Genomic DNA, 15,544 nt, shown 5'->3' on the forward strand with positions numbered 1-15,544 from the left:
AACGCTTGTTACATGTTTTAACCAATAACCAAAATGCTAATATTCATCCTTAATTGTGTTTGTTTAACTAGTGAACAACCATTCTTGCCTACTCACTATAATTACTTCTTTTTATCACATGTTAACAACCCTTCTAACATACAAATCTGAATCAAAAAGATGTAAAAGGAAAGTTATGAAACTAACGAAACTACAAAGAATAAAGAAAAGATTTAAGTGTTACTAATTTACGATTTCAATTAAAAAAAAACCATTTGAACAATCTAAAGCATATGCATTATGCATGACTTGAAGCTTCTAAAACAGCAGCATATATTTGAACATAAAACATCCATACGACTTGAAGAGAAAATTAATAATATCAAGCCCGTGTAAGCTTATAGCAGTCCCAAAAGGAAAGTTATTTTACTCTTCAAAAATATTAATAATCCGATCACGTGGGAAGACTTAGCAACCCGATCCCCCCTCGTTCGATGAGGACTTCTCTTCCGTGATAACCTGGGCATTGTTTTCGGGAAGCTTTATTTTTGGGGTAAGCCTCTTGGCTTCTTCATTAGTATATATAAAGATCTTTCGCACCATGTTGCAGAACTCACTGCACGATATCCATACAACCAATAAGTAAATAATTTACATATCAATAATAAGTAGTGTCAGAATCAAATATAAACACCTTTTAACGTGAGACGCACTAGAGTGACTATTATCACACTACAGTTCGGAAGTACCATGTAAACTATCTGGTGGGTCAAGTCAACTTGGGCTAAATTATATGAAGTCAAAGTCAAAAGCTAAATTCATCGAAGTCAAAGTCAAAGGCGAGTTTATGGAAAATTAATAATGCAAAGCTAGTGGAACAGTATTATATCATAGATGTTTTAAAGGATTGAGTCATTCATGTTTTTGAATATCCAGTATTTCTTGCAATCGAAGAATAGCCCTTCTCTCGAATCGGGCCAACTATCTTCCTAACTTTCCTATTTCAGCATCTATCATTTGGTTCCATTGCCGGAATCGATGGCACTTTCCACCCGGAGCACCACTGAAGAACCCTTCGCTGCCCAATTGGCAGCCACTGCTTCATGCCCTGAACCTACAGTATCTCGTACTAAGGATGACGTAGCATTCCTAGAACGCTAAAAGCGCACACCCTTTCACAGATCCAGAAACTGGGTAACAATTCTGGTAGATTTGATGACGCTCGACACGCAAAAGGGGAGGTGCAACCTGCCGGTTTCAAGGCTCCCTCTCCTATTGTGCCCATTGGTGACGTCCCACATAAAAACCCACATGATCTAATATCCGATACACAAAAACAAAATCTAAATTTACGTGGGGGGTGGTTACATGGGTGGATGCATATAACGTAAGGAATAGCCTCGAGTCCTCACAAATCAGCTGCATTCAAGCACCTTTGAATCGAGCCAGAAACCATCCCGCGGGTGCCTTGTTACAAGACCTAAAAAAGGGTTTCAGCAGTTCTAGCATGGCCTATACCAATACATTTTTGTGCAATATGTGGATTGTCAAGTTTAACATGGTATTATCATTGTTTCGTACGACATTAAGGGCATCTGGGACTGGAACGTCCACCTGATTCTCAAATCCACTCAGTCTTTCCTACTTTGTGCAATACATAGGTCTTTCAAGTTTCAAAGCTTAAGCTGGGTGTTGGAAGCGAGGCAACTTGTCTTGAAAATGCTGATCTCTTGGGGTCACTGCCCGTTAGACGAAGTCACGCAGGAGCATTATGATTCAAGTTGTTTTACCGGTCCGCAAGTATTGTCAAGTATCCAGCGGGTCTGGTCAACTCGGGCAAAATAGACGGGCTTGGTAACAGGTCAAATGGGTAATTACTTAGCTGGGTCAAAACGGGTTGGGCTGACCCACTTAACACCTTCTAACTCATTATTTAAATCTTTTAAATTATTAAAGTGTTACAATTTGTAACACTTTAATAATTTAAAAGATTTAAATAATGAGTTATGTAACACTTTAATAATTTAAAAGATTTAAATAATGAGTTAGAAGGTGTTAAGTGGGTCAGCCCAACCCGTTTTGACCCAGCTAAGTAATTACCCATTTGACCTGTTACAAAGCCCGTCTATTTTGCCCGAGTTGACCAGACCCGCTGGATACTTGACAAAATGTTACAAACTTACAATAAAAGGATATTATTAAGGGAAGTATTTAGAAGGTCTTAGTCATTTTGAATGTTTGGATCACTTTCACCCGCTAGACTTGTTTTTGTTTTTGTGAATTTTCTTGGCATAACCCCCTTTGACCATACTGAGATAATATATAATACAAAATGAGTCGCTTGTATATTAATGAGCCGAAAGGTTTGTATAGCAAATTCTTATGGTATTGCCAATTTCATGCTTCTTATTTAAAATAATTTTATTTCCATTTTTCTTATTTGGAGGAAGTAATGATGATGATGATTTGTACTTACTTCCACGGGTCATCACCAACCATCATGATGTCATCCTCGTCATCTGTGTATACAACCTGCCATTTCTTAGGTACCACACGAAGCTCACCCGAAATTTCAAACATATTTTCCAATCTCTCCAGTAAATCCTCATAACAATTGAACTGTGTTAAATCAACAGCCCTACCAACAGCAATCCCTTGCATATGAACCTGCATAAATATAATAATATTCCTTAAGACACATATAATAATATAATTCATATCAGATAGTTTTTCCAAGACATTAATTAGTGAAACAACAACCCCTGGCACACTTTTAACTTGGAAAATACCCTTACTAACTTGAGACATATCATATATACCACAACCAAAAATAATATCATATATGTCCTTAAAAACTAATTATCTATTTCACTAAAATTAATTTTTAGTTTTGGTTGCGCATATATGTTTTTTTTTTAATCCCAAAAACTTTATAACATACTTTGGTACAGCTTCGAGTCTGCCTGGTATGTAACTCCTGAGATCTCACACTCATTTTTTCCGGGTCACAACTTGCTGAAGGAATATCAGACCGCCAATCAGATTCCGTATCAAGCGGGAAAACAGGTCTAGAAACAGCCACGGGTGAAGTTTCATCCACAGTTGAGTGTTCAACCAACTCAATTCCAAACAGCCTGTAACCATTGGTAGGTCTCTTTTCACCACTTTCTTTATCAGCAATGGGTTCAAATGAATCAGTCACCAATTCCCTTAAGTTAGACCAATGGATACCCTTTGATGGGCACATATGTTCACGTTGTTAGGATTAAACGTACACACGAAACTGAACACACACACGAAAGCAGTAAACGAACACGAGGATTTAACGTGGTTCGGTCTAAACTGACCTACGTCCACGGGTGGCAACTAGGTATATCTTTATTGAGTGACCAATATTACAAGTACATAATGTTGTTTATATAGAGACTGAACTAGGGTTAGTAAATTATTATGCAAGAAATCTAAACCGGGCCGGGCTTGGGCCCAACCGCCCACACCCGTCTCCTCTTTTGACTTCATATAATAAACCGGGCCAACAAGGCCTACGAACCCAACAATCTCCCACTCGAAGGCCTTGAGTACTCTCGTCTGCACTCCTGATTGTACTTCTGTAATCTGAACATTAAACTTCTTCTAGTTGCCACCGCCTTCTCATCAATTAACCTGAAGGCCCGTTGAAGCTCCCCGGAGCTCCAACACGTCAGTCACGGCTGAAACTGCCCCTGACCCATTCTCTGTCCCTACCGGCTCCCACTGTAACGAACTACCGGATCCTGAGATAACCTGAGAACAAACACTCTCCATATTCAGCAAGTAATTCATTGGAGAGACTTTTACAGCTGGAATACTGGTTTTCTTAATCCACTGTCGACCTGGAACTGTAACTGAAACACGACCTGTGCTCCCACTGTCACGATGTCCCCCAACTGATTTAACCTTCCTAGCTCGTTCATCCTGAATCTTCACTTTGGCTCTGGGTTTGTTACTTGCAAAACGAACCTTCTTCTGCCCACGAGATTCTGTGAACCGGACTTTGTCTTTCACCAAAACTGGATCCACTCCTTTCGGTGACATGCCGACCATATACAATGAACCCATTTTCTTTCCACGAGCAACAACGAGATTCCCTTTGACTACTTTCCACTGCCCATTCCCGAACTTAACATCGTGCCCTTGGTCATCAAACTGCCCAACTGAAATCAAACGTTTCTTCAAACTTGGAATAACCCTCACGTCTTTCAAAGTCCAAGAAGTACCGGCTGAAGTTATCAAATCAACGTCTCCCATACCCGTAACCTCTAAAATATCATCATTTGCTAGTCGAACATTTCCAAAATCCCCAATTTTAAGATTCTTCATCGTTTCACTACAGTGAGTGGCATGAAACGATGCACCAGAATCCATCACCCAAGCATCAACGCTACTCTCAACACTACAAACCAAAGCCTCATCACTACTGACCCCGTCATCTGTGTTGTCTTCTGTAACGTTCACCTCTTTCTTACCATTCGGACACTGATTCCTGAAGTGTCCTTTCTCTTTACAACCCCAACATTCAATATCCTTACGAGTCTTAGACTGACTCCTCTTCCTGCTCCCACTGCCTCGCTGTTTTCCCCTACCTCTACCTTCTGTGACTAGCATATTGCCTGATGATTCACCTGAACTTCTGCGTCTTGAATATTCTCCCAGAATCAGATCTCGAATCCCATCGAAAGTAATATTTGTAGACGAACTACAAACTGCAGTCACTGTTTGCGACCAACTGTCGGGCAAAGAAGATAATAACAAGAGGCCTTGAACTTCATCATCAAACTTAATGTCAACTGACACTAAGCGGGACAAGATCGAATTTAGATTATTGATATGAGTTGTAACTGACCCACCCTCTTTCATTCTTGTTGTCACTAGCTCTCGGATAAGATAGACTTTATTCGCTGCCGAAGGCTTCTCATACATGTTGGATAGTGCGTCCATCATACCACGGGCTGTGGTTTCTTTCATGATGTTAAACGCCACATCTTCCGACAACGACAAAGTAATACAAGCCCTAGCTTTCTTGTCTAACTTCTTCCAATCTGCTTCTGACAACTTTTCTGGTTTTTCATCCTCAAACACTACATCCAAGTCTTTCTGACAAAGTAGTGCCTCAATCTGCATCTTCCACCAACCGAACTTCTGTCCGTCAAACTTCTGTATCGAAACCTTTCCGTCTTCTGCCATAACAATGACTAAAACGAAAAACTGGATAAAAAAACAGAGACAGACACAGCAACACGAGCCTGAACTTAACGACTGTTCTACTGAACTCTGTTAAAAAAAATCAACCTATTTTAAACGTGCAGCGGAATAACGAGCTGTAAATCAGAAACCGAAACTTTAAACTGAAACGATAAACCTGACAAACGCGGTTGGCACTGGTTCTCCGTTTTTTTAAACGACTTCAACTGTTCTTCAACAAAAATAGGATCTTGATTGGCTCGTTCTTGACTCGTTGAAACTGTTAAAAAATATCTTGTCCTTGTGCCTCGGCTAAACTGCCCGATAAAACTTTCGAACCTAAATAGAGAAAACTTGGCCCACACAAAAATTGATCTTTTAAAACAAAAAAGAATCAAGAATTTTGGTCAAATCTGGCTATTGGTCAAAAGGTATGCTGCAACTTGAACAAATATAATTAACCATGGTCACGTCTCTCTCTGCCAAGCACACGCTCTTAGTGAGAAAATATCGATTAAGCTTCTGCCTCAAAATCAATATCTTAAAAAAAACTCCGGCGTCTGACCCACAACTAAACAACGGTACACGGTGGTTATGCGGTGGTAAAATGCTTTCGAAAAATAAAACCGAACCTGAACAACTCCGGCGACTGGGTATGGCGGAACCCTACCGGAGATCACCCCTTTCTTCCCTGCGGCTGAGTCGGTAAGACTCTAGCGGTGTTGCGACAGCAACAGCAAGGTTTTCTCGCGGCGAAAAAACGATGACGGCGGAACCCTAGCGCAGTAGGGTGGCGGCGGCGGAAGGTTGGTTCCCGTGTTCTTCGTGTGATCCGAACCTAAGCTCTAGATACCACTTGTTAGGATTAAACGTACACACGAAACTGAACACACACACGAAAGCAGTAAACGAACACGAGGATTTAACGTGGTTCGGTCTAAACTGACCTACGTCCACGGGTGGCAACTAGGTATATCTTTATTGAGTGACCAATATTACAAGTACATAATGTTGTTTATATAGAGACTGAACTAGGGTTAGTAAATTATTATGCAAGAAATCTAAACCGGGCCGGGCTTGGGCCCAACCGCCCACACCCGTCTCCTCTTTTGACTTCATATAATAAACCGGGCCAACAAGGCCTACGAACCCAACACACGTTGGCGGTCATAATACTGGAAGTCAGAGGGACGGTCAGCAGGCGGTTTCCACATCCCGAGTGCAGAAACATCGGGCACAGGAGAAGGTAACACAGGAATCCGGGCCCGCTTGCTCCTATTTGGAGGCTGTGAGTTTTGGGGATTGGGTGGTGATGCTACAAGTGGTTCAAGTTCCCAAGGGGAAACTCTATCCGGACGTATTATTGATGACGGTTCATCCCATTGAACCTGAAGTAAGTGATAATAGTATATTATTATATACGTTTAACACAAAGTTAATTGTTGTGAAAACAATGTATGAACCTTTAGGGATCTCCATTCAGAATCCATCCATTTTGATGATGCGGTATCTCCAACGCCGATTATGGTCCCACTAAACCTGTGTGAATTAATTACATGATTTGCTGATTTACGGCATTCAACAAGCACTTTAATGTGTAACTAATGAACCGTATCTACCTTCTTTCAAGAACCTCTTCACCCTCAAATCTCATATTGAACCTCATTCCAACAGAAAGCTTATGATTTCGGGCTTCGAGGTACTTGTTAAGGCTGACAATGAACTCAGATCGGCTAGTTCTGTTCAAAGATTATGCAATATTCCGCAAAGATATTATCTCTCAAAACAAATTAGAAAGATAAATGGCCAGAATCATTTTATTGTGTCGGTGCATATTTTAATGATAATTTCATATATACCTCTCAAAATTTGAACAATGTCAAATTTCCTCAACTAAAGTTCATAATAACAAATATATACCCGTTAACATATTTTTGGCAAAAATACCCTTCTCTTATCTGTGGATGTACGTTATGAAACTTTGAAGCATGAGAAGAAAAGAAAGGTTATACTATGTATTGTATTTATCATAGTTATCAAATGCGATAAGCGCTCAAAAGCGTTGAGGCTGGGCCTAGCGCTTAGGCGATAAGCGCAAAACAAGCGCCCGATTTTAAAAAAAAAGCGCACGATAAAAAAACAAATTTTTTTAACTAAAATAGAACATCTTAATAAGAAAACATACATTCATTCTTGAAATAGTTCATAGAACAACCAAACACCAAAATCCAAAGCATGAAATACCAAGTACATCTTAATAATTATAAAAACTTAATCATTAATACATCTATCATAATTCCAGTAATTCAACAACTCTATAAGCATTCATTTTAACAGCCAAGAACAATTTGATCCATCCACAATTGAAGCATTAACACATCTATCATAATATCCTCCAAAAATTAAAAACTAAAACTTAATCACGAATTTTGAATATTGTAATCATTTAGTAAGAAATCAAATGATATTTAATACACATGGGCAGGTTGGGAACAAATTATGGTGCTTTAATAGTGGAGTTTTAGACTTTTAGGTACTCCTAGAGAATAGGAACAGGTTGTTTAATTGATATTTAATATGCATGGGAAGGTTGGGAACATATTAATGGGCGCTTTAAATATCTGAGGCATGCAACTCGCAGTTAATGCGCCTAGCGCTTTAAATGCGCTAAAGCGCAAAAAGCGCTCGATTTTAACTATGGTATTTATTTAATGACATGAATAAACATGAAATGTAAGGTTTTTGACTGGGTATTTTACATATTTGACATTAATTATTTTGATAGTAAATATTACATGAGGATGAGGCGAGTCTTTACTTGCAACTCATTTTCACACATTCACAAAAGTGGTTTAATCAGATTAGAGAAGCATAGCTCAAAACAAAGACAAATGAATACCTTGGTTTATAAAAGACTGAAAAGAGGGTCCCAGTTGAAATTGCATGGGAGGCAGTAGCCAGCACACCAAGATGCATGCTATGACTCGATATCACAGATGATGGCATATTGTTCAAAAGTCTCATAATCCTCCTTACTCCAACACGTAGCTCCCCATTTTCCCCCCTAATGAAAAGATAAAGAATTAATGTCATACTGCCAATGTTACTCGTTAGACATTCCATATATTATGTAATTTCATTGATAGGTTAGGTTATTATTCTTTATACAACTTACCTTAGAAAGATAAAAGCATCGCCAACAACCAACTTTTTTGCACTAACAAAGACGCTCCATCCAATAGTCAGCAAGTGACGACGAGGTTGACCTGGGATATATATTTGTGTCCGTTCATTAATGTTGAATCGAACAAATGAACAAGAAAACTTAAACGATTATTGTTCACGTTTGTTTGTCAAGAAAATGACCATGTACGTGTTCATCCGTTAATATTCTAAACAAACAATTTGTGAACATAAATGAACAAACACCAACTTAAAGTAAACGTGAATATCCAAATTAAAGCCTAAAAATATTATCATCATTGCATCCAGCATTTCAAAAGTAAACAAAGATATCTAAACCAAGGGTTTCAAAATATGAAAATATAGTAAATTTCAAATTGATTAGTATAGAATATAAATAATTGAATGAATATTATAAACAAACATGAAGGAACATACACAAATGAGGCAGATGTAAATGTCCGTTTGCTTAATTAAATGAACAAAAAAGTTGTGTTCATGTTCGTTCGTAAAATTAAATGAGAAAACACAATCAAAAATCCAGTTTAGTGGTTCAGCAAACATCCAGTTCATTTAAAGGCATAAGGATATCAAAATACCTACAGCTATTGAATAATATTGATGCGTTTCTCAGTTGCTAACAGTCATGGTGATATGATGCATTATATATGGAAGTGACAGAAAAATGTAACCTCGAAATATGTGACGAAAATGCCATTCATTGCCGTGAAGATCGCTAGCAACTAGCTCCTGCCAAGGTGGTTGTTGAGACATATCCTGACCAGAAAATTGATATTTTAAGGAAAATGAAAGGAGACGCCAGATCATCAAAGCTAAGTTAAGCTTACCAGTGGAGGCAAACAGTCATCAGCATGCCTACGAAGAACAGAGAATCCGCCATGTGTACTGGTGTCAGATGCAGTGAGTGTCTTGCAGAAGGAGTGAACATTGCAGCTAGGAGGTTCAGGTAGTTGAGGATCTGGGCTTGTTACATCACTTTGCTGATTTACAGAAGAAAATAGGCATAAATGTTGTTATATTTGAAAGAAGAATATGATTAGTGCTGTAACTCAGCATGCTCACATCTGGTTCAGGCAACAGAGTTATTTGTGCATACACTTCATCAGTGTCTGGTTCAGCCTGTAAACAAAAGTCAAGATTCATTAGAAAATGCAAACAGCAAATAAAGAAAATATTATGATGCATAAAGTTACCGACCCGCAACTGAACATTCATCACTTTGCAGAGTATTTTGGCGGGTATGTCAAATGCTGGGAGCTGCTGGTCTAATCCCTGATGCATAGAGGCTTCAAGCTGTAAAATTAAAACCAAAACTTGGTGTGATTATAGAGAAGTGAAGGAATGCAATTGGCATCAACAAGCCAAATAAATGAGAATCCTGCCTGTTCCATGTGTCCTTGAGGGAAGTAATAAACCCTTTGTCCTTGAGGCGGGACGTTGACGAGAGGTCCAGCACAGGCATGCCACAGTTGTTTATATAATCCATCATCAACTGATCCTGCAAATCAAGTGGTATACTACTAGATAACAAACATGGCATCATACTGGGTTAAAAGAAAGAAAGAAAGATTATAACCTGATTGAGTCCCTCCAGGGTAGATACTCTTAGCATTAATCAAAGTCTAGTTAGGTCAATGCTTGAATTAAATAACAGATCCAAGGAAGGAAGAGTTAAAGTTAATTGCAAATAGAAACGACTGAATCTTACGAGAAATGTAGCTACGGATTGAAGGTGAAGTTGGCGGAGGAATGACCCATATCGATCAAGTAAGTAAATGATTAGGGCTTGAAAGAGTAAAGGTGAAAATGAAAAGGAGGAAGAAACAAGAGATTGATTATTATTGAATATTGATGATGGATGGTCTTTGCCTGGTTGAAGCCGACAGGACACACCCTATTCTAACTCATCAATTCATTCATTCATTCATTCATTATTCTCATATTTTTATTCTATTTTTTTCTATCGTATGTTTTCTATCTTTATATCATACATTATTTATTTAACACATAATTATTATATAGAAAAGATGATAATATGGTCCGCTTAGAGTAAATTTATTTGAAATGACAAACGTAATTTAGAAGACACTTTAAAAAAAAAAATTAAAATCTATACGAACCAGGTAGGAAACATAAAAAAACCGTTTGGGGAGACTGATTTCTTGCAAAAAAATATAATTAAATAATTTGGACGGAACTCATAAGATTTTCAAATATAAGGACGGCCTTGTCAGTCTTTAACCACATGTCATCTTTTAAGGGTAAAGTTAAAATACAAATGACAACAAAAATGAGAAGTGTGAGAAGGAATCTAATACATTGATTTTAGATTTGGATTGTGGAGATTAATTCAAGAATAAAAATTAAATAAAAATAGATGAAAATGGCATGAATGTAATAACTCATTTATGAAAACTTTCTCTCTCCACATGCAAGGCACATGTCAATTCCACCATTTTAAAGCGGTTATAACTTTTTCATACGACATTTTTTTTAGAAATTTTTTTTATCATAATAACGAGCGTTTTTTTATGTTTAATATGAATATCATATTGTTATATAAAAATAAAAAAAAGTTGGTGGGTTTTTTTGTATTGTTTTATTTGGTTGTCCATTGTGTTTTTAATTGGGTTTTTCTATGCATTGTGTATAAATTTTGGTAATTGTGTTTTTCAATTGATACTCATATTAAAGATAAAAATTAACACAAAGATTACGTCATTGTGTCTTTGTGCTCAACATTTGTATTTATACTTATCTTTGTGTTTTAGTCATTGTGTTCAATATTCACTTAATTTGAGAAAAATAGTATGATGTTGTTTGTGTATTACGTTCAAGGCATTGTGTAACATATAGATTCCATTGTGTTTTACATTTCAGGTCATTGTGTTATATGTATTTACCATTGTGTTTTGCGTTTCAGGCCATTGTGTTATATTATTTACCATTGTGTCTTACATTTCTGGCCATTGTGTTATATGTATTTACCATTGTGTCTTACGTTTCAGGCCATTGTGTTATATTATTTACCATTGTGTCTTACGTTTCTAGTCATTGTGTTATATGTATTTACCATTGTGTCTTACATTTCAGGCCATTGTGTTATATGTATTTACCATTGTGTCTTACGTTTCAGGCCATTGTGTTATATGTATTTACCATTGTGTCTACGTTTCAGGCCATTGTGTTTTTATATGAATTCATTATTGTGTTTTACGTTTTAGGTTATTGTGTAATATGCATTCATCATTGTGTTTTATGTATTAGATAATTTGTTGATATTTTTCATTATATATATATATACTATTACACAACGGTGTTATTAGTATTTAAAAAAAACACAATGATTAGATGAAAGACACAATGGCGAAAAAACACAATAACAAACAGAAAGACACAATGACGTAAATTTTTTTATTACTATATAACAAAATTATACTCATATTAAAGGTAAAAAACGCTTGTTATTATGGTGAATTTTATTTTTTTTAAATATCATATGAAAAAGTTATAGACGTTTAAAAATGATGGGGGAATTAACATGTGACTTGCATGTGAAGAGAGAAAATACGCAATATTACTTTTATACCCTTTTTCTTTTGGGCCCTACTTGACACATGTCAACTAGTTATGGTTTCTCATCCTTCTCATTTTTATTCCCCTTTGTAGAATAACTCGACCCCATCTTTTAATTGGGCTAGAGATGATAGACAATGATTACACGTAACTCATGAGTGTAACTGTATATGCATAATTGATCTCTAAAAATTTTAAACAACTAAACTATCAGTTTAGGGTCTCCCTTACGACCAAGTCTAAAATTATTAGTAATTAACATAAGCACATAACTTACTCTTCTTTGGAAGTCAATTTACCCATTACACATACCCACTAGGGGTATTCAAAAGTATGTGAATCCGAATCCGTATCTGAATTATCCGACTATCTGTATCCGAACTATCCAAAATTTCGAATATCCGAATCCCGGATTCGGAATCGGATTGTAATTTTGGGATTTTTCAGATAGTTTGGATATCTGAAATATTAAATTTAATATTTTTTTAATTTTATTTTATATATACCAATAAATTAAACCCTAGATCTAAAATCCATCCATCTCTCTCTCTCTTACATCGCTCTATGCCTCTCTCCATCTCTGCTCTTACCTTTGCCGACCAAACCAGCTTTGACCACAAACTGTGAACCCTCCAGTCCTCATCTCATGTCGACCGTCGGTGACATCAATATTTGTGATTTTTCTCCACCGATTCTCCTATACCTCTGATGATAAGGTTTTCAGATTTATAATTGATGTTAGCCTGTTAGTGTTGGAATTATGGACCGGTTCGGGTAAGTCAACGTGGCCGACTGGGTTGTGACCCGTGAGAGTTACACATTGGGCAACGAACTAAAATCCGCTTAAATTGTTTGATCGGTAAATGACGAATTTCACATGATGAAATTATTATTTATAATCGTTATAGATTATATAGTGGTTCGGACTTTAAACAAGTGTTGGAACGAGCTGGACTTTGGGCCCGGTTAGAATTTATTATTGATAAATAATAATATTATTAATATTATATTAATATTAAAACCTTTTGTTTACTTGAAGATTACTCCAAATTAGTTGGAGTATGTATATATATATATATACATATCACGTGATCAAAAGAAAAAGGGTTTTTCTTTTGAGATTTGTTCAGCCGCAAGCAAAAGTCCAGCCGAACACTCCGAGATCCGACCACCGCCAACACACCGTATCATTGCCGTGTTGTTGCCGCCACCGCTGATCTGGTACTGCAGCCGTGTTCACGCCACTTGCCGCCAACGCGCCATCATTACCAACCGTCACCGTGTTCGGTTCATTACCTAGCATCGTTCGTTGTACCTCGGTGTCTCAACCGGTTATTCATTAACCGAGGTAAAATTAAATATTGTCAGTTTTGGTTTATATTTAATTTGATTGTTTGACTCGTACTCGTATTGTTTGTAACCGGAACCTGTACAGTTCCGTTTTTGGTGATTACTCGATTTAATATTCCACTGCGTATTCATATATTAATGTGATTAATTATTATGAAACTAATTTAATTAAACCGGGTTTAATTGTTAAACCGTTGACTGATCACCACTGGAACCCAACAGTGGTATCAGAGATCAAAGCCGCGGTTACAACGTACGAGTCGATCCCGGTTCGTTTAAACCGGATCTACATCTCAAACTTTAAATCGTTTAAAGTTTGTAGATCTAGATTAGTTTTCGGGTAATTTTAGATTTGGTCAAAAATTTTTGTTTATTTTATTTGACCAAGTCAAAACGACCCGAAATTTATTTATTTTGAATATGTAAACCCGGCCCCGACCTATGTTTGTTTGGTTGTGTTTAGATCTTGAGTTTGTTTTTTGGCCATATAGATGGTTCAATATTGTAATCGGTTATTATTTTATTTTTTTGGTTTTCTTTTGGCCATATTGGATGCTTCAAATTTGTAATAGGGCAATTATTGTTAGTTTATAAATTTGTAATAAAGAAGACGCGATGATAACCGAGGACGAGCTCAAGGATTTCTTGGAGTTAGTGGGAGTTCGGACAAGATGAAGGGATGCACCTAGAAGTCCATCCTTGTGGTTGTTTTGTGTTGTGAACCCCTTGACCCGATCGGTCTCCCTAATTGGCTCTAGCGAGACAGATCACCTTTTGGCCATAAGGATTTACATATTATTATTTGCTATTTTGGTTGCTTGGTTTGTTTATAATAGGATTATATTATCACCAACTTAATACCAAATAAAATTGGAAAATAAACATTTTTTTAATTAACCATTTATGTTGCAAATTAAAAGCGTTTTGATTTCCAAAACTAATAACTTAATAGTTTTCTATTAACTTAAAATTGGTTAGTAATATCGCGACAAACTTAGTTTTAATAGGTTATTTAAAACTAAGTGTCCTGAGAGATGAAAGGGTTCATCAATTAGTCCTAATAATAAATACAGTAAAATTTGACTTTTACTCTATTTGGTAATTTTAAAACTAATCCCAATTTAAAACCAATAGTTTATGCAATCCTACTACAAGTCACACTTGAGGCATACTGCGAAATTTCGAGTGTTTGGAGCTACAACACCGCACTTGTTTTCTAGCCTATCCCATCAAGGTGAAAGCGTTTCGTTGACACATCCGACCCTTTCACATGTCACTATACTAGGACAACTATTACTTTACTCTCCTGTTACGTGCTAAAGCTGTCTGGAGACTTAAAGTGGGCAAAGATGAGGCTAAATGTATCTATATAGGCAATCGTTGTCTCTATAGGTCTCATAACCGAGAGTTGTGTTCTATTCACAATTGACAATCGTTGTCAATCTGCCTAACCACTTATTAATGTTGTGTGCTACAGCTGCCTTTAATAACTGGAAACCAGATTCTCATACTCCTATTTCATTAATGTTATTGGGTCATTAATAATCGGATTACAACATCGAAAATACTAATTAAATTTACTTTTGCTTTATCAATCAGATGTCTTCAAACGAAAATTCACCCTATGCCCTTAAGTCTATCCTTGAGAAGGAGAAACTAAACGGTACTAACTTAATTGAATGGCACCGCAACTTAAGACTAGTTCTTACAATGTCAAAGCGCCTGTATGTTCTCGATGGACCTGTTCCAAACGAGCCTGAAAACAAAACAGCCGCTGCTCGAAAAGCTCTTGACAAGCATAGGGATGACTCGGCTGAGGTCTCCTGTATTATGCTAGCCACCATGACATCTGAGCTTGCTAAAGGCTTAGAAGACTTTGGTGCCTATGAGATGTTGGAACAACTTAAGGGCATGTTCCAGAAACAAGCCCGTCAGGAACGGTTCGATACCATGAAACAACTCGTAAGTTGCAAGATGGCAGAAGGGTCTCCCGTCAGTGCGCATGTTCTTAAGATGAAGGGGCACATCGATCAGGTCAAGAAACTTGATTATCCCATGCTTGATGAGATGGCATCGGATTTCATCCTCAACTCTCTCCCCAGCTCTTACGACCAGTTCGTAATGAATTTCAACATGAATGGCTGGGTAAAGAGTGTCGGAGCTGCACAACATGCTCAAAACGGCTGAGATGAACATTCCTTCAAGGACCAATCAA

At 37.1% G+C, this 15,544-nt stretch overlaps 1 protein-coding gene across 1 annotated transcript; it reads right to left on the minus strand.

Moving 5' to 3' along the window:
• Positions 1 to 267: 267 nt before the first annotated feature.
• Positions 268 to 13,282, minus strand: LOC143540866 (auxin response factor 1-like). Its single transcript, XM_077033830.1, has 14 exons — positions 13,174 to 13,282; positions 9,786 to 9,901; positions 9,601 to 9,696; positions 9,466 to 9,522; positions 9,231 to 9,383; positions 9,075 to 9,159; positions 8,375 to 8,465; positions 8,099 to 8,263; positions 6,819 to 6,938; positions 6,663 to 6,738; positions 6,350 to 6,587; positions 2,921 to 3,222; positions 2,456 to 2,646; positions 268 to 595 (listed from the first exon to the last, which is right to left on the minus strand). Exons 1-14 carry the CDS (start codon positions 13,280 to 13,282, stop codon positions 448 to 450), a joined length of 1,947 nt encoding a protein of 648 aa, XP_076889945.1. The 3' UTR covers positions 268 to 447.
• Between the last annotated feature and the right edge of the window lie 2,262 nt (positions 13,283 to 15,544).

The sequence above is a fragment of the Bidens hawaiensis genome, unplaced genomic scaffold (genome assembly GCF_021521415.1).
Source record: "Bidens hawaiensis isolate Kalapana, Puna unplaced genomic scaffold, B.hawaiensis_p1.1 tig00012379_1, whole genome shotgun sequence".
In the NCBI taxonomy this organism is placed as follows: Eukaryota; Viridiplantae; Streptophyta; class Magnoliopsida; order Asterales; family Asteraceae; genus Bidens; species Bidens hawaiensis.